General features: G+C 29.1%; 1 protein-coding gene and 1 non-coding gene across 2 annotated transcripts; one reads left to right on the top strand and one right to left on the bottom strand.

Annotated features, from left to right (window-relative positions):
* Positions 1-9,312: 9,312 nt before the first annotated feature.
* On the bottom strand, positions 9,313-9,993 carry LOC7477446 (non-specific lipid-transfer protein 2). The gene has a single exon (XM_002305802.4). The coding sequence runs from the start codon at positions 9,903-9,905 to the stop codon at positions 9,624-9,626; it is 282 nt and encodes a 93-aa protein (XP_002305838.1). The 5' UTR covers positions 9,906-9,993; the 3' UTR covers positions 9,313-9,623.
* Positions 9,994-13,710: 3,717 nt separating this feature from the next.
* Positions 13,711-13,791, top strand: TRNAL-CAG (transfer RNA leucine (anticodon CAG)). The gene has a single exon. It is a non-coding gene; the product is annotated as a tRNA-Leu (tRNA).
* The last annotated feature ends 7,576 nt before the right edge of the window (positions 13,792-21,367 follow it).

The raw sequence follows: 21,367 nt of genomic DNA, 5'->3' as shown, positions 1-21,367 counted from the left end.
TAGTTGGTTTTTTTTTTTTTTTTTTGGAAAGTTAACTATCATACAGATATGGACAATTCATAATTGCTTGAATTAAGAAGAAGAAGAAGATATAACCCTAAAAGGGTGGCATGATGGTGGTAAAGCTTGCTTTCTTTTCTTGATATAGTGGTAAATAATGATTTTTAAAATGTTTTTTTATTTGAAAATATATTAAGATAATATTTTTATTTATTTTAAAAATTTTATTTTTAACATCAATATATCATAGTTTAAAATTATAAAAAAAATAATTTAAAATAAAAAATTTAAAATCATATAAGACTCTGGTCGTTCTGCTATTTAAAATAAACACTAAGTTCAAATCTCACGATTATCTCTCAAGAGAATTTGTCAAATTCCTCTTGATGCATCTGGTTAACTATATATAATATCTTTAAAATCGTTTAGAGAGGAAATCTAGTTCTAGTTAACATTCAAGTTGGTCGAAAATATCTTTAATCATTGATAATAATAAAAAAAAAAAAATTCAACGTCATTTTACATCACTTCTAATAAAAATTAAGATAATTGAAAACGGTTTATTCTTTTTCTATTTTAAAGAAAAAAACTTTTTTTATCCAAAAAAAATGGTTTTTGTAAAACAATTTTCAAATAAGAAAAAAAAAATAATAATATTTGGGTTATTTTTATGCAAGTATTAAAGAACAATAATATAAAAGATCGACGTAATAAAACAAAATATATATTTTAATCTCTTTGAATATTTATGTGCAATTTTTTTGAACAATTATTTATATTGGTTTCATATAATTAAAAATTTAAAAATAATACCATAAAAAGCTCTAATTTTATTTTAAAAAAATGCAATTAGATGATTTTTTTAAATATCATTGTAATTATTTATTTAAATAGGATTTCACTAGTATTTGAAACTTGGAAGAAGTTTTCTAGTGTCAGAAACGACTTTAAATTTCTAGCTTATTTACCTTACTAAGAAAGCGTGATTAGTAAATAGTAAATACATAATGAAAGGTAAATTTGTTTCATTACATAACAACCAAATAAACTACCGCTAGGCTATGTTTGCTCGTAAAGGAGTCACCTTTAATATAAAATAAGTACTCAAAATTAGAAAGGTAAGCAAAACCTGAAGTATTTAAAATTAAAATTACTCACGTCTAAAAAATAACTAAACATAAAATCATTCACTTTCTAAAATTCTTCCAAATCGTTAATTATTTTGTTTTTTCAATCATTACCAATTTAATTAGTTATATCAATTGTTTACATAGGAAAACAGTAGAAATGTTTTTACAATAAATATATAATTTGAATTTGTTTTGAAGAATTAAAGTTCTATATTCTCTTATTGGCATATAATTCAAAAATCTTAAAATTAAATACATCAAAATCATTCAATCTTCGTTAAAAATCTCGTCTCCTAGACACATTAAGTTAATTGTTTTTTTTCTTTTTCCCAAGACATTAATTTTATTTTTTTAATTTATAATGTAAGTAATATGATTTTTAAATTTGTAAGATAATTAAGTTCATTTCATTTAAATTTTCTTAGAATCTATTAAATGATAAAAAAAAAAAAAATAGATAGGTAAAACATATGCACATACGTACTAAGTTAAAGCATATATATTATATGAACAACGCATGATTGCTTGAATTAAAAATGAAAACATTAATATCTTCATAGAATTGCTTGGTGGTTAAGAAGGTTTGCTACATTACTAAATTTCTTGAGTTCAAATTTTATAATCAATATTCAAGATCATTTATTAAATTTCTCTTAATATATTTTTTTTATTCTTTATTAATGTGGGTGTCTGAGTCAGCTTGTGCGCACCTCAACTAATCCCACGGGCCCTAAAGTTAACGACCATGTAAGTCTTCAGTGGCCCTGATCAAGTTTGTGAGACTCGAACTGGTGATTTCTAGATAGTAAACCTAAGATCTGACCAGTAAGCTACACCTCTTGATCGTATGAGAAGTATGTCTTTAAAATATTCAAGGAAGAGGCTTATTCTCGATTAATGTACAAGCTTGTTCAAAAATGTATAAGTATGTTTATTGCTCATTTCTACGTTGGCATAATTAAATAGCCATCATACATAATAAGATCTGTGATATTGATTTTTAGCTGGAGTTTAATATGGAATGTGGTTAGTTGTTGAATGTTTCTTACGAACAAACAAACAACGTTTGAAAGTTTGTTAGAGATTGTGCCTACGTTGTGGAAATCCAAAAATAAAGGTGATATAAAATTGAAAAATAAAAACAACTGATCACACTCTCCTAAAATTATTATTTTCAGTTGAATTATAAGTATGACCATAGAATACTGTATAAAAAGTCGTTTTTTTTTTTCCTGCGAGGATATTCAGGAAGACAAGCCAGCATCATTATAAAGATGTATTTTTTTTCTGTATTTATGTGATTTTTGCGGTTATAATTTCACAAAATAGATTTTAAAAAATTAGTTTTAGTTATGTCTAATTGGATTAAAATATATATTTAGTTAAAATTATAATTAAGATTGTTGTTAAATAAAAATAATTTAAAAGATGCTTTTATTAAAATTGTTTTCGAAAGTAGTGTTGCTAGTAAAATATCTAGAAAGAACATATATTAATTTATTATTTTTTACTTATGCATTAAATTATTAATACAATAATAAATACAACAATGCATGCGAAATTAAAAAATTAGTTGTACTGTTACGTCAAACTGTCAACTCTTTACTTCACCTAATATATGTTTGTTTTCAGGGAACAGTACAAGTCCATAATTTGAGACTGAAAAATAAGATAGAAAAACTATCTAGGTGGTGGCCAGTGCTAAGAACTTCAGATTAAGAGGTTTGTTTTTTTTATGATCTCAGGTTTGAATCTTGTGGTTACTCATATGATGGCCACTGGAGGCTTACATGGTTATTAACTTCAGGACCCGTGGGATTAGTCGAGGTGCGTGCAACTGGCCCGGACACCCACATTAAACTAAAAAAAAATAAGATGGAAAGAAAATGTTTAAACACTTGTTGATTCATGGAAACATTGCATAATCAAACTTAAGCTGAAAAAAGAGTTGTTGGCATCAAGAAAACATAAAGATTTGTCTATGAAAACTCTCCAAAGTCTGTAGGGATGATTTGTGTAGATCTAATGGTGTTTGTTGTAGGCAAAACTAGACTTTTATGAATCGAAAGCACGCAGAGGTTCAAATGGTAAGGTAATTTCAAGGCTTTCTAATGGAGATTGGAGACAGTAGACACTATCAAAGCCCCTCCCTTGACATGACAAGAGCTGGTAAAACAACCATAATTATTTCTGCCGGGTTTGTTTGCTTGACATGGAGTCACTGTCAAGGTCTCCTAGAAGAACAAATTCTCTACACAAGCTTTATGGCCTCACTATCATTTGGGATCTGTGGGGAAGAAGAAAAGAAAAGAGAGAAAGTTGAAGAGAATTGTTTTAATTTTATTATGGTAATTTGTTTTAAATCTGAGAGAAGGAAGGAAAGATAGAAAATTGAGGAGAATTATTTTAATTGTTTATGTGGAATAAACTGATTACATGACATAATTAATTTACAGGCGAGTCTATAATTCATAGGATACTACATATACAATATTTAAGGTACTTTGATTTTGTATTTTTTTTTAAAAAATAAAAAAAGATGTTTTTAGATTTTTATATGTTAATATTAAAAATAATTTTTAAAAATTAAAAAATTATTTTAATATTTTCCTAAATAAAAAATACTTTAAATAAAAAACAATAATATCATTCTCAATCACCCCCATGCTTTTTGTCACCAGTCCGTCGCAATCATTATTAAGAGACATTGTCTGTACAACAACCAGAGTGTACTATTCATCAACTTTATTAAGTTATAAAAACTAGATATATAGATGGCAAGCGTCTTTGTTGTGTATAGATTCACAGATAATATAAATTATTATGCTTATAGAAGTTGAAAGTTAGATATGTATAGATCATGCTATATCAAGCGTCGACAATTATATCATATCCACATAAAATTTAAAATTTATTGAATAATAATTATAAATAAAAATAATACATGGTTGCATATAATACATAAAATTTATTGCACAATAATTATAACAAAAAAACAATATAATACATGACTGCACATAACAAATAAAGTTTATTAAACAATAATTAAAAAAAAAACAAAAAACAATACAAGGTTGCACTTATTAGCAATTCTATAAACAAATTAATATTCAAAAAAAATTTAATCTATATAAACTTTTAAAAAAAAAACTACAGATGAATCATACCTACCTCTCAAAAAACTAAACACACTCAATATTATTTACAAATAAGCATAATCTAATTAAAACATAAACCAAAAATTTATTTGAAAAAATATATACAAATAATGCATTATTTTTTAAAAAGCTGAAAAATTAAAAAATATATATAAAAAATAACCAGCTCAGACGCTTGTAGGCCTGGTAAGCCAGGCACTTAGATCTGCAAACATGCCTAACCCACATTACTTTGAACTTGATAGCCCGTCAAGTCCAATAACTTTGAACACAGTTGGCGTCAAGTCCAGGTATCTTAGGTTTGATAAAATGTCAGACTCACGTTACTTGGATGTGGCAAATATGGCAGTCCCAAACACCTTGAGTCTAGCAATCATGCAAGACCCAAGCGTCTTGGGTCTGGCAACCATGCAAGACCTTCTTGTTTTTTTGTAATGGGCAGCACAATTTTCTAGGAGGAGAGAGGAAAGGAGGGAAAAACTCATGGCGGGAGCTCCTCCTTGGGCTGCCTCGGCACACGCGCATTGCTATTATGCCTGGGGTAGCAGGGCACATTGAATGCCACCCCGTAAGGAGACGCCTAGTTCTATTTTGGGGCGGCACACGCTACCCAAATGGTGTTGGTGCATGCTCAACACACGTCATCCGTTTCTGAATATAAATAATAATTTATATACATACAAATACTCAATTACTCCTGACCCCACATGATATTTACAATAAAACTATATGAAAACGACGAAAACACCTCTACATGCAGCCTTGTTTTTGTTGAAACCCAAAGGTAATTTTGTATTTCAACTGTTTTAATTAAAGAAAAAGACGGAGAAACTCCTCAACACATGCATATTTCCCCCCTCAGGGGCATGGTTGTATCTTAACTGTTGTTTTTTTTAAAAAAAAAAGACAAAAGAAGCCCCTAACCTAAAGGTTAAAATTTTGTGCCCTGAAGGGCAAATCAATATCTATATTGTAGCCTAAAAAACCTAAACGGATCATTTTGTCCTCAATCATTCTTTCAATGTCAAATGTATCTCATGAAAAAGATAATCTTACCCCCAACTGTATGCTTAGAAGGTTTCTTTGACAATAACAATTCTATCATTACACTGCTAGAATCCACAGTAATTTGTGTCTAGGCAAACAGCGAAAAATGGACACTGAGCTCTTTTAGTTTTTGTTATTATCAGCTATTTTTCCGGTGTTTCGCGACCAGTTTTTTTTCAACAAAAAATATAAACATATAGGTTTTTTTATATAAAAAAATATTAAATATAAATTAAAAAAATATTATCTATGCATCTAATTAAATAAATTAAAAATTATTTGTGTCAATAAATAAAAAAAAAATCATTAACGATAACTAAATATGTATCTTGAAAAGTCGAGAAGGAGAAGTAGATCCAGATATTTGATCTCGCAACATAAGTAATTTACCCAATTGTATTCAATGGCTCTATTTATTGAAGTTATTTTTTATTTAATCAAATGATAGTAGAAAAAAAAAACACACACATAACATTGTTGCATTTATTAGAAATATTATCCAAATATAAATATTTTTTTATTTTTTAAAATAAAGTTCAATTATATAAAACATAAAAAAATATAGATGAATTACAATAATCTCTGCAAAACTTAAATACATAAAAAATAATTAAAAAGAGCACTATTTAAAAAGACTAAATAGAAAAATTAAAAAAAATCAAAGATGGGATATTAATTTAAATATAAATTAAAAAATTATTTAAAAAAACAAATAAAAAAACATGATTTTTTTAAAAAAAATTACAAGTTACAAGAAAAAAAGTTAGGTGCCATTTGGCCTTTTTTTTTATAATGCAATTGGGGTGGAAGACCGCCCTAAGAGTTTTTGAAACAAAATTTTAGATGATGCATCATTAGATTTCTCCAAATTCAAACGATTATAGTGACTAGAAAATCAGGGTTCATAGTATTTTGATCTAGAAATCTATTTTTAATATATTTTTTACCTAACACCTACAAAAATATCCCTAAACACCTTGATAAACAAAACAATGGACTTAAACAACCTAAAAAACCACACAAAAACTCGAAATCAACTTGAAATAAATTTTTTTCCAAACTTAGATCTATTTTTTTTGGCATTACTAAGGTAAAAAAAAAACACCTAAGTGAAATTCTCCTTATTAAATGAAGCTCATTGACATCATGATCGAACTTTTAGCTGCTCAAATCAATATCAACGTTGATTTTCTCTCTTCATTGTAGAAATTCAGCAATCTCTCTCCCCTCTAAAAATAATAAAATAAAGTTTTATACTAAAATTGAATTGTTAAAACATTTAGGGACCAAATGGATATGATTTAGAAAGTTTAAGGACTAAATTGAACTTTGCACAAGAATTGTGAACCCACCATCTATTTTTAGTTTCTTTTCCACTTTAGTCCTTCTTTCTATCTTGTCCTTGTCCGACAAATTTGAATTAATTATCCTTTAATTTGACTCCAAAAAAAATGCAATCGTGAAATAATAAAGTTTGATGACCAAAAAAAATTTAAAACAATCAATCCATAGTAGAATTTGAGATGGCAAACATTGTTTATATATATATATATATATATATATATATATATATATATATATATATATATATAGTAAAATCCTCACAACTTTAGTGTTTTTTATAATTTTGATATATTTTTCACTAAAAAAATATATTTATTAGCCTTACAAAACACACACTTAAAGATTTTCATGGAAGACCTGTGGTATGTTATCTAGGAGAAAAATATGAGTAATCAGCTTGTTTTTTTTAATTGTTTTCTTATATAGTTAGACTATTATACAGCAAAAGCTATTACAGTATGAATTATGTCCCCATTAGTGTGACTTATTTTTTAAGTTTACTTCTCCATTAAGTTTACTTTTGTCTATAAATAAATAAAAAAGTACTCTCATTGAAAAAAAAAAAAGCAAAACAAAACAAAAAAACACTCCCATTGAAATTCTTTTGACATGACCCAAAACACAAAACATGTACTTTAAAACCTTAACCATGTTGTATGATTTAAGACCTTGTTTGTTCAAATAATCTAGCTATATTTTTAAAAAAATTTGTTTTTTAGTTTTAAACTAAGTTTTTTTTATTTTTTTATTATTTTGATATGCTGGTATTAAAAATAAATTTTAAAAAATATTATTTTGATATATTTTCAAACGTAAAGCACAAACAACCTTTACCACATGCAGTGTGGTTTCTTTTAAAATTCTAATATTTTTTTTTATAAATATCTCTTTTTTTTTCATACTTTGATATGATTGTTGTCATAATCTAATTTTAGATCCCTAAAATTATTTTATGAAAAATACATATTTTTTTAAAATCTAAAAAAAGTTAAAAATATTTTCAAGATAGGAAAAGAAAAATATTTGAGTTGCAACAAATCCAGATAGTAGAAGAATAACCAAATTAAAATATTTTGATAAGATAGACCGGAAAAAAAAATAAAGTTTAATATTAAAATATTTTAGATAGCTTCTGCAGTTTGCTCTCTTCCTTGACAAGAAAATGTATTAATGTTGACAAGATAACATATTACATGTGGTTGATGTTTTAGGTGAAACAAACAAATTATTTAATGAAAACAATAAGCTTTTATTGGTGAATTAAAACAAGAAATGTGAACTAAACTAGCTGAGAAATATTTAGAGATTTACTTGATAGATTAGATTATTGAATTCATTTTCCCATGCTTTCATATGAAGTCTAAATGGTAAACCTATGAGTCTATCTGGTCAATATGTATACAGTAGTATCAAAACCCTCTAATTTTTTTATTTTATTTTTTATTTTTATATACGCACTTCGACTAATCTTTTAAGACTTTAAAGTTAATGATCAAGTAAGTCTCTAGTGATCCTAAGATTTATAACACTTGAACTAATAATCTCTAGAAAACAAATCTAAAATATAATGAAATTAACTACATCCACTCCTCATAGTATAGCTTATGCATTTCAGTAAGTGTTATCTCTCCAACCTCCTACCATGCGAGAAGAAAAAGACTCTATTCAAATGAAAGGATAAAACAGGCCCTGCTTCAATTTTCGCTCTTAGTTCTTCAGAGAGAGAGAACAGGCCCTGGTAGTGGTAGAATCTGTTTAGCTCAAAACCTTGCATATGGGCCATTATATCCTAGGGCCTAATCTGTTTTTTAGTTGGGGACATGGGCTTAATCATGTCTGTCGGCTGTTGCATTCTTTTCTTCTTTCGTGAGTGAAGAAAATCACTGAAGAATCCCATGATAAAATCAGTTTCTGGCCACGAGATTTTGGTCGCCAAAGGCTATTGCGAGTAAAAAAACCCATGTGATGCCGCGGGTAATGGCTAAAAAAGAAAAAGAAAAAAATTGGACACAAGCAGATTAATCCTACAGATTTGATGGAATATTAGTGAAATAAAGGAAGGAAATATACAATAAATTAAAGAATCAACATGAGAAAATTGTTAAGATTGTTTTTTTCACAATATTTCTCAGGATTCCTAACCTAAATGATATATGCTTGATGAAAATTCTCATTTCCCATCGTGCTAATCAGAACCCTTCGATCCATTCCGCGGAGCAATATTTTAGACTGCTTTTACTTCGTGTGTTGAGTATCAAAACCACTGAATTTGTTGTCTTATTACAACCAAGTGGTTTTCATCCATATAATTATACCGAGACACAATATAGACTCTCCATTTTGAATACGAAGGCTATAATTATTCTTTTGTGATTTATGTACGTATTCTTATATGTTGAAATTAAAATCATTTGTGTACGTAAAGGGTTATGATCCCTTTAATATTTTTTTTATTTCTATCTAAATATTGTAAAAAAAGTATCATATTTATGTTAAACAAAGTTTCTAGAGAAAAAAATAAAATTGAAAATGAAGAAAAACATGAACAAGAGGGAATCGCCAATTCATCCAACCAAGGGTTCAAGCTTTGATATCGAACAGTACAAAAGAGAGAGAGAGAGAGAGAGAGAGAGTGAAAGTAAAGAGAAATGATATTAATCGATATTTATATATCACAAGATAATTTATTGATCAGATACATTTTCTAGTACAACAGCTTGACCATCTTCATATCTATCTCCACTGATAATTTATTTTAGATGATATATATATGCTACCATTCACATCATTATTTCATAGAACATGCGGTATGGAACAACATCACTCAATCTTCATAGTTCACACACTCCTATAAATGCATAATTACCCATGCAAATAATTGATTATGAAGCATATTATATATAGATATAGTTGCTAATTTGATTTAGCAAGAATATAATTATAATTAGCAACTAGGGTAGGGAACACCACAGGCACTAGCAACCTTTCTAGCACCAGGAGAGGACACAAACTGCTTGAGGGCTGGATCCTTGAGATATCCACAAAGACAAGGCTTCTGCTCCTTCAATTTGCTGCAGCAGGTAGTTGATGGCGGTGAAGAGGACGAGATTGCTGGTAGGCATGGGCTCAACTGCGCTGGGTTGCAGGTCACCGCTTGTGACACTTTTGCTTCAGCTAATAACATTACCACCACCACCATAGTTACGAGGAGAGACGCCTTCTTCATCTTCAATAATTTTGTTATTGCTATTTTTTCTTTTCTTTTCTTTCAATGTCCAAGAAATGATGCATCAGGGCAGGAGTCTGTACAAGAATTTATAGAAGGGCGAGGGTGATAGGAGCTCGTGGGGTCTATAAGTCGAGTATGCGTGGCCAGAATTTCGGGTCCTATCCTTCCAACGAAGTCGTACGGAGGGGTGGAATTATGATTTCTTAAGAGGGGGGGGGGGGGGGTCAAATAAAAAGACAACTGATGGGCTGAGTTTCAAAATTAATAAACTCGGAAACATCAAAGAAAAAAATATATATGATTTTTTGGGTGGGGATGCTTAATTGAATTGAAAATTTTCAAAAAAAATTAGTTTTCAACCCGAACTGGTTTGAAAGATTCATGACCCAATGCATGATTTTAATTATATTTTTAATTGAATTGAACAATATATTTATTTAATAAAATCTAGTTGATTTTATCAGGTTTTTAATGATTCAACTAAACTCGATTTAAATTAATTGGATTAAAATTAAAAAAAATAATATTATTTTAATAAAAATATTTGACGCAGTAGCTCATGGATTGAAATTATAATCTAATGATTTAGATAATTTTTTAAGTTAGTTTCTCAAATCAATCTAACCAATGTATAGTTTGTTATCTAAATCTAATTTATTCTTTTCGATAAGTATATATATAACTATATTGATAGAAATTAGATATATATAACTAGTTATTTCAGACATAAACCTCGTAGTCTTAGCAACCATATATATTTTTTATTATTTAGAATAACGTCTTTTCTTTAATAAAAACAAATAAAAGTAACTATATTGATAGAAATTAGAGTATATCATTGATAATGAATAGAAGCACCATTAAAATCCTCCAATTAAAACACCTTTATGCTAGAGAGATGAGGAAAATACATGTGAGGCTAGATGTATTCAAACCAGCACATCAAAGCACTTGTAACTAGAAAGCAGCCATCACCATGGAAGTTGCTTGCTTTTTTGTTTTCTTTTCTTACATGATACAATAATTGAATCAATTTCTCTGCACTGAGATTGAGTTTAGCTTCTAACAAAAGATGACATCCACGTCAGAATTAAGATTTTTTGTGAGATTCTAAGACTTAATTTGAGCACCAATTAATTAATTATAGAGGCCACGATCATAGTAAAAGGCGATTAAGGTATGGGAGATTATAGCATGACTAGGATTAGACGAGACCGAGACATCATCAACAAGGAATGATACAGTCTTGTTGATTTTTCGTATTTATTAGAGGTAAAAAAAAAAAAAAAACACTCCGACCAATTCTTGGGTATAATACATGAATATGAAATTGTCTATCATGTACATGTGTATGACTATTCGAACTTTTGTCCTTGCATGTGTTGATTATTGTCGCATTCCTCACTAAATTAAGACCTTAATTCTGGCACATTTTGCGGATTCCAAGTTCTCAATCTTTTCTTTCTTTCTTTCTAATCCACGAATATATAGTTAGACCGATTGACAAATTGTCCCCTGGAAAGTTAGGCAGTGCAGTTTTCTTAGGTTGATCATGCATCAGGACTAGAAGTCAAGAGACTCAATAAAATACAGTGTTGCATGTGTTATTAAACTGAGCCGATCGATCTAGGATTTTGCTCGGGATGGATTTAATAAAAAAATAATAATTTGGTCAAACTCGAACAATTTAATGATCAAACTCGGACAATTTAATAGATTAATTCACAATCTAGTTAACAAACTTGTGTAGTCTTTTGCTGAGGATATAGTTTGAATTGAATATAGAACTCGTTTGACCAGGAAGACTTGATATATTCAATTTAATCATTCAAGTCATATATATATTTATAATAATATGTTAATTTATCATCCAAGATTTGAATCCTAAAAAATAATTTAAAAAAGAATTGTGAATATACATTTACAATTTAAAAAAAATTCACTTTTAGAACTTGAAAATCTGCACAACCATACCCTGATTTTTAAAGGGATTTTTATCAAACACTTTTAAAAACAATCACTACCATACTTTAAACACCTTACATAATAACAATGATTAACTTGATTATCACCATCTTCAATTATCATTATATTTTCTACCCTACCAACAAGCCTCAACACTCACTACTATATGTCTACAAATAATCTAACTAGGGCCCCGTTTGTTTGCAGGAAAGTTGTTTCCTTTTGGAAAGTGAATTCCGGGAAAAATGAATTCCTGGAAAGTGAATTCTGGGAAAGTACTTTCCGATGTTTGGTAGTGTTATGGAAAATGAACTGGAAAACACTTTCCAGTGTTTGGTTATGTTATGGAAAATGAGCTGGAAAATAACTTATTAATGTTTTATTTTTCTCAAGTTTATTAAAATAATGAGGAACAAATCTTACAAATTAAAAAGTTGAATGAGAATGAAATTGAAAAAAAATATAATTTCATAAATTATCTCAAATAAAATAAATAATAATCAAAATAATAGAGATCAAATCTAAAAAATTAAAAAAAATAAAAGGTGAAGAAATTAAAATAATAATAATTAATATTTCATAAATTATTTCAAATAAAATAAGTAACAGTCAAAAGAATGAGGACCAAATTTGATAGATAAAAAATTTCAATAAAAAATGATAAGGAAAAAGCAAATAGCAATTATAAAAATAAGGACCAAAATTAATATAAAAATTAAATTTTAAGAGATAGAATTGAAAAATAAATATTCAAAACAAATTATATATAGCAATCAAAAGTTTGAGGATCAAATTTGATATAATCAGCAAATAATGACATTTCTAAATTTTTCACAACTTCTGGAAAGTGTTTTCCGCCCAAATTTTTCAGGAAAACACTTTCCTGAAAACCAAGCCAAATTTTCCTTTGACTGGAAAGTGTTTTCCGTTGACCAACTTTTCTAATGGCAAACAAACACAGAAAAGTTTGGAAAGTGGTTTCCCGGAAATCACTTTCCGGAAAACAAACACAGCCAAAAGGGAAAACACTTTCCTGAAAACCAAACCAAATTCGAAAAGTGTTTCCGTTGACTGGAAAGTGTTTTTTGTTGATCGAAAAGTGTTTCCGTTGACTGGAAAATGTTTTCCGTTGACCGAAAAGTGTTTCCGTTGACTGGAAAGTGTTTTCCGTTGACCGGAAAGTGTTTTCCGTTGACCAACTTTCCTAATGACAAACAAACACAGGAAAGTTTGGAAAGTGGTTTCCCGGAAAATGAATTCCAGCAAACAAACGGGGCCTAGAAGTAGCTTTGTGTTCAGCATTGCGGTGGCTTAATTAATTATAAACCACCACAATACTAGATCAATTAGGATTAACCAAATTAATTTTTTTTATTCAAACTAAAACCTGATTGAAATCTTGTTTTAGATCATAAATTTTTCAAATCAATCCATTACATTGAGTTGTGCCAAGCTTTAGTTGGATTTTGATTGAAAAATAGTAGGTCTTTTAGCTATAGAGTCGGTTCAAATCAATTGTTTTCATTGAAACGATGTTATATTTGGATTATTTTTGGCTATATCAACTATATTTCTATAAATCCATCTAGATAAATTAATCTTGACTAAGTCAATATTTTTCTATTTAAATTAAAAACCGATTAAAATGTAATTTTAAATCATAGATTTTTCGCCGCATCAAATTTAATAACCAACCAGGTAAATAATAACACGGATCACGAATGATAGAAGTTTATCGGGGTTTTTATTTTTAGATTATTTCAGAGGTGGGATTATGGTGGTCGTTCTCACTTAGACATAACTATCTAATATTATTTAGTGATTGAGGTTAACAAAAGTCAAGATGGCCGAGTTGGTCTAAGGCGCCAGTTTCAGGTACTGGTCCGAAAGGGCATGGGTTCGAATCCCATTCTTGACATACCCTTTTTTATTACTCTCTCGAGTATTTATACTACGCGATTACTCATCTCTCAGGTTTCAATTCAAGATTGATTTTTATTTTTATTTTTATTATTATTATTATTTTAAGAATTAAAAATTGAATTAAAGAAAAAAGAAATTATATCTTCAACTATGGAAATCCCTTGCCGTTTAGCTTGAGACAATGTGTTCTACACTGCAAGATATATCTTTTTCCCCGTGAACTAAAGTGGAGAAGCAGAATCATCAAATACATGATGAACCTTCCTAGTTATTACACGATTTCCTTTTCTTTTGACAACCAATATTAGACATTTCCCTTTTTTTTTTTTTTTTTTATCAAACTGTTAGTGAAATAGATAATAATAACAATAATAAAATTATGTGAGTTCTTTTTTTTTTTAGATTAATATGGGTATCTAATTCAGTTTGCGTACATATCGACTTGAAGTTAACGACTAAGTAAGTCTCTAGTGACTCTAAAGTTTGTGAAACTCCAACTAGTAACTTCTAATAAATAAATTTAAGATCTAATTAATTAAACTATACCTCTCAGAATTAACTCTGTTAAATATTAATATTATATTAAATATTGATAGTACACAAAATTTACCTTAAATTGATAAAAAAATAAAAAATGAAGATTAATGTTGTGGAGAGTCAGCGTCAGGTAGATGAAGGGTGGTGACCGATGGGTGATTTTCGAAGCCAAGAGCCCTTTATGTTGGGGAAATGTTGAAATGTCACCTTCATTTGTTATTTATTTGACCTCCATTTATGTCGGGGATAGAGACATATTGGTCTATTATAATTTGCTTCTCGAAAAAAAAAAAAACAATGAACTAAGGCTGGGGTTATAATATATTTTTAACATGACACATGTTTTTAACATATTACATGGGGTTATATATTGTTTTTAATGCACACTGCAATTATAAATTTAGTTTTGAAATAAATAATTCTAAAACTTTTGATTAATGGGTGTTTTTGTCTTTTTAATTTTTTAGAATTAATTTTTTAGAATAGTGTAATTACTTTAATATTTTTAGAGACAAAAATAATACAACTCTTTTATAAAGATTTTTTTTTTGTCATTTTATATTGGTTTTGTTGTGGATTTAGAAGTTGTTTGGGGGTATTATTGTAATATTCACATATTAAATATTATTTTAAAAAACCAGCATATAAATGGCCCCGTGTTGTTCAAGTGGTGAGTGTGGGGCAATCCAGCCAGAAAATGCCGCTTTTCATTGTGGCGTTTGGTAGATCGAGACTCCCTGAACATAGTAGTGTGGTGCATATACCTAATGTGCAGCTGGTTTGGTGTCAAAAGCCATTGTGTTTTCTTTTTTTCTTCTCCTCTTTCTCATCCTCGTATTTTGTGTCAGCTCCTGTAAAATTTTAGAACAGCCCTTGCAATTGTTTTTTTCTTCACTTCTGATCCTTATGCTTATGATTATTATGTTTTTAATAAGCTATAAAATTATAAATGATTTTCAATTTCACCCCTATTAGTTTTTAATCTATAAATAATCTTTCAAATTACAAATATTTTTCGATTTTACCCTCTCCCATTTTTAAATATATGAATAATCAATCAAATTACAAATCTTTTCTAATTTCACCCACTATGATTTTTTTAATCTTTCAAATTTCATCCTCCTTTGGGTATTTTTTCTATCAAATTTCATTCTTATTCTTTTTCTTGTAATTGGTTTTTCTTTTGCAAGTTTTTTTAATTGATATTTTTTAACTAACTTCATCCTTCAAAATCATGTTGGTTGAGAATTGAGTTTTTTGATTGAACTCGAATCCAAAATTTCACGGGTTGCGAGTTTTAGAGATTATATCAGGTTTAGAAGGTTTGCACCATGTTTGCTTGTTTTTTTTCGTTTGCTTAAACTATTTTATTTTCATTTTCATCGTTCAATATTTATTCAATTAGAGACTATGTCCCATTCTTTTTATTCATTTGCTTTATGTAGAATTGTTTGCTGGTCTTGAAAATAATTTTGATTATCTTGGGTCTTTTTATTTGTCTTTCTTCGTTGGTTTTCTTTCTAATTCCTTAAGTTGATTTTTCATTTTTAATTCTATTCTTCAATATTTTTTAAAACATTTTATAAATTTATAATTGTTTTTCAATTTCACCACCCTTTAATTTTTTAATCTTTCAAATTTAGTCCAATTTTTTTTATTTGAGGCTCCATTATTTTTATTTATTTGCTTTCTGTGAGATTTTTCACTGATTTTGAAAATAACTTGGTTTTTCTCAAGTTGTTCTTGGTTGGATTTATTTTGTCTAATCAATATTAAATTGGTTCGGAATTGAACTTATTGATTCAGTCCGAGTCTAGGATTTAATGGGTTGCAAGTTTAAGACTTTAGCTTATGTTTAGAAGGTTCGCCCGAATTTACTTGGTTTATTTTTCTTTTCATTTTTTACGATGATGTTTTTTTTTCAATTTCATCATTCAACATTTATATAATTAGTGATTAGATTCTGTTTTTTCTTTATCTACCTTTTATGTGATTTTATATGAGTTTTCAAAATGACCCAAGTTGTCTTGGGTATTTTTATTTGTTGTTTTTTGGTTGGATTTACTTTGACAAGTTTTCTAAATTGATATTTTTTATGCTTTGTCCTTTAGCATTAGGTTGTTTTGGAATTTAGCTGTGGTGTTTTCTAATTTGCTTTCTATTCGGTTGTCTCATTCGCAAATCTGGATCACAGGGTTTGGTTTGCTTGGGTTTTTTTTTATTTAATTGACCCTCTTTTCAATTTCATCTTTCGATGTTGGATTTATTTGAGATTCAATTTTAAATTTTTTTTATTTTTTTTATTTGCTTATCATTATCTCATGACCTAACTTACATCTTTGACATGCTCGGTCAAGTTGATCCAAGATGTTTTTTTCTCGGTAGGGTCTACACCCTGAGTTGCATTTTTTAAAAACTTTTTGAAACATGCTTATGTCACTCGAGTATCTTTTTCTTTTACTAATAAAAAAAGTATTATGGCCCGTGAAAAAGTAAATTTTTAATGTTTATATTTCATTCTAGCAAATAGGTGCTTAAATAAGAATGGAGTTTTGATTGATATAAAAACAGAGGGTTGGAAAATGACCCTATGACAAAAAAAAAAAAAAAAAAAACTCCAAATTACAGGTTTGATACATGTTATGGCAATTTTTCTAGTACAAATATTTTTTTAACAAACAAAATATAATTTTTTTCTTTTCAATTTCAAGACAATTTTCTTTTTTTGTTTTTTGTTAATGGTAGAGCATCTTTAAGGTTGCTTGTACATGTATAGATTGAGTCTCTCAATTGGGTTTTTGGTCATCCACATTAAGGTTAATGCATTTTGAGAAAAAGAAATTCTACTTTTTTGAATTCAAACTTAAAATGGTAATTGATGGATTATTGCATTTCATACTGAAATTCATTTCCTTTTAAGGCCTATGACTAAAAGGTCTAAGAGAAAGAAGACCTAACATAAAGGTTCAACAAAAATCAAAACTCGTGAAAAAAGGCTCCGGTAAGATGCCAGATCCAATCCTTTTAGGTTTGACTACATGTATGTGGGTCTGGCAAGATGTCAAACTCAACGTTCTTGTTTCTAGGATCACTTTGGATCTAAGCACCCAACATGGAAATTTAGGATCATTATCTCCCTACACCCTAGCCATGTAAAACAAGTCATCTTAGAGTTGTATGTATGTCAATCAATATTAATGTTGATTATAAAGGTTGATCCCATCGACATTAATATCATATGCAGAATGACGTGTGGTCGCTTTCTATAGGCACGTGGTACTCCCATCAACATTAATATCATATAAGGAGATATTTACATCAACATTAATGTTGAAGCAAGGGTCTCCCTCTCCACTTGGATGTGAAGAAAGAAGCAAGGGTCTCCCTCTCCACTTGGATGTGAAGAAAGAAAAGACATACTACCCCTTGAATAAGAGGAAGAAAGTTCAAGATACAAATGTTATAAATATTCTCTAAACAATCCACATAAAAGGTTCACAATCTTCACTTTCTTGTAACATATTCTTAGCATTTATCATCTATAAACTAAGAATAAACATTCTTACTTTTAGAATTTAATGCTCATTTACTATAATTTTTTATTAAAAAAATCATTGACTTAATCATTAGAGGGTTCTTAAATCCCATAAAAAAAGAAATGTTTTACAGGAATTCAGATCTTTGTCACCAACCTTCCATTATCCAAAAACTTAAGTTCCTAGCATTATGGATTCTAAAGTGTCATCAATAACATATACACCGAATAAGTTCAACATCTAAACCAATACCTCAAGAATCAAGTTGCAACAAATTGTAACCTCGAGGGATACTGTAGCTCAACTGGTCAGACCATGAATTTGGTCCCAGAGGTCGCCAGTTCAAGTGTCACAAATCTCAAGGTTACTAGAGACTTACATTAGGTTGTTTTTTGGTTTTGTTCAACATCTAAACCAATACCTTTAATGTGATTTTTTATGAGTTTTCAAAATGACCCGAGTTATCTTGGGTATTTTTTTTGTTGTTTTTTGGTTTGATTTACTTTGACAAGTTTTCTAAATTGATATTTTTTTATGTTTTATCCTTTAGCATTAGGTTGTTTTGGAATTGAGTTGTATGGTGTTTCTTGGTTTGCCTTCAATTCAGTTATCTCATTCGCATAATCTAGATCACAAAGTTTGGTTTGCTTGGAATTTTTTTTAATTGACCATCTTTTCATTTTTATCCTTCGATATTGGATTTGTTTGGAATTCAACTTTGGATTTTTTATTTGATTTTCTTTCTATTTGCTTATCATTATGTCTTGACTTGGCTTGCATCTTTGACATGCTCGGTCAAGTTGATCCTTGACGTTTTTTTTCTTGGAAGGGTCTATACCTTGAGTTGCATTTTCAAAAAAACTTTTTTAAAATATGCTTATGTCACTCCAGCGTTCTTTTCTTTTACTAATAAAAAAAGTATTATGGCCTGAAAAAAAAACATGTAAAATTTTTAATGTTTATATTTCATTTGCTAGGTGATTAAATAAAAGGGGAGTTTTGATTGATATAAAAACTAGGGGTGTTCACGGTTCGGTTCGGTTCGGTTTTTATCAAAAAAAGTAACCAAACCGAAATTTTTTTTTTTTTAAAAAAAAAACCGAAACCGAACCGAAACCGGTTCAAACCGACCGGTTTCGGTTCGGTTCGGTTCGGTTTTTTAGAGAAAAAACCGGTTCAAACCGGTTTGGCTCGGTTTTTCCGGTTTGGCTCGGTTTTGGCTCGGTTTGGCTCGGTTTTTTCCGGTTTGGCTCGGTTTTTTCGGTTTGGCTCGGTTTTGGCTCGGTTTGGCTCGGTTTTGGCTCGGTTTGACTCGGTTTTTTTTCCGGGTTTTTTTCCGGTTCGATTCGGTTCGGTTCGGTTTTTCCGGTTCCAGGCTTAAAAAACCGAAACCGAACCGAACCGGTCGGTTTTTTTCAAAATTTTAATCGGTTTAATCGGTTTTTTTTTTTTTCGGTTCGGTTTTTTTGGTTATTTTTTTTCCGGTTTTCTCGGTTTAATCGGTTTTTTCGGTTTTTTTGAACACCCCTAATAAAAACAGAGGGTTGAAAAATGACCCTATCACAAGCATCCATATTTGACACAAAAAAAAAACTCCAAATTCTAGGTCCAGTACATGTTATGGCAATTTTTCTAGTAAAAATATTTTTTTTAACAAACAAAATACTATTTTTTCCTTTTCAATTTCAAGACAATTTCTTTTTTGTTTTTTTGTCAATGGTAAAGCATCTTTAAGGTTGCTTTTACATGTACAGATTGAGTCTCTCTGTTGGGTTTTTGGTCATCCACAACAAGGTTAATTCATCTTCAGAAAAAGAAATTCTACTTTTTTGAATTCAAACTTGAAATGGTAACTAAAATCCATTTCATTTTAAAGCCTATGACTAAATGGTCTAAGAGAAAGAAAACCTAAAATAAAGGTTCAACAAAAATCAAAACTCATGAAAAAAGGCTCTGGTAAGATGCTAGACCCAATCTTCTTGGATTTGATTACGTGTATGTGGATCTGACAAGATGTCAAACTCAACGTCCTTGTTTCTAGGATCACTTTGGATCTAAGCACCCAACATGGAAATCTAAGATCATCATCTATGTTGATTATAAAGGTTGATCCCATCAACATTAATATAATATGCAGAATGACATGGAGTCGCTTTTTATAGGCACGTGGTACTCTCATCAACATTAATATCATGTAAGGAGATATTTATATCAACATTAATGTTGATGCAAGGATCTTCCTCCCCACTTAGATGTGAAGAAAGAAAAGACAACCACTCGAATAAAAAGAAGAAAGTTCAAGATACAAAAGTTATAAATACTCTCTGAACAACCCACATAAAAGGTTCACAATCTTCACTCTCTTATAACATATTCTTAGCATTTATCATATATAAACTAAGAACAAACATTCTTGCTCTTAAAATTTAATGATTATTTACCACAATTTTTTACTAAAAAATCATTAACTTAATTATTAAAAAGTTTTTAAATCCAAAAAAAAAAAAGTTTTATTGGAATTCAGACATTTGTCATCAACCCTCCATTATCCAAAAACTCAAAAACTTAAGTTCTAGCGTTATGGATTCTACAGCATCATCAATAACATATACACCGAATAAGTTCAGCATCTGAACCAATACCTCAAGAATCAAGTTGCAACACATTGTTCCACTACTAGGTGGCTTGAAACAAAGGAATTTGTAGTCATGCGCTTGAGTTTTTTTGCTCTAAATTATTAAACAAAAGGGCTTAAAAAAAGGACCAAGGAGAAAACCAAGGAATGCATTTGGTTTGTAGTATTGCATCGGCCCAGAGACGCTTAGATTAAAACTATCTAATTTGAATGTTGCATAAAAAATAAAAGTAGCATTTTCTTGTCTTAAACGTAGTGTTATTAAACCATGTTTAGCCTAACAGATCAGCTCCATACCTACTCTGAGTATGGTTTAAAAAAAATTATTTGAAAATTGATCATGTATAATCCAATAAAGTTGAAAATTGATCATGTATAATCTAATAAAAAATCCAAGTTGATAAGGTATGATCTGATTAAAAATTTGTTGATTTTTTTTTTAAAAAATCAAATTAATTAATTTGTCCAATCACCCAAATTATGTCTAAGCGCCTCTCCTGTTGATCCTCAGGAAGTCTGACGACAGAAAAGGCTATAAATATTTGTAATAAATTAGTTCATTGCCCGTAAAGTAATTACTTATTCTTATCTAAATAAAACGAAAACCTAATTATTGAAAACAAATCATCATATTATGATTTATATGAAGGACACGAAGGGAAAAAAAAGGCAAAGTGATTACTAATAACTGAACAAACTATCTTAAGAAAATATTCAGACACCTTCAAATGCTTTAATTAACGTAAAATGGAGGGGTTTTTTAATTTTACTTCTTTCTTTCACCACACAATCATCTTCTTCAATCAAAATGCTAACCCTATTGCTTAATTTTTGGGGAAGTCTAAGAATACTAGCATTGGCAG

The sequence above is a fragment of the Populus trichocarpa genome, chromosome 4 (genome assembly GCF_000002775.5).
Source record: "Populus trichocarpa isolate Nisqually-1 chromosome 4, P.trichocarpa_v4.1, whole genome shotgun sequence".
Lineage (NCBI taxonomy): Eukaryota > Viridiplantae > Streptophyta > Magnoliopsida > Malpighiales > Salicaceae > Populus > Populus trichocarpa.
Note: the sequence above shows the minus strand (reverse complement) of the source record. Positions and strands in the feature narration are given on the sequence as shown.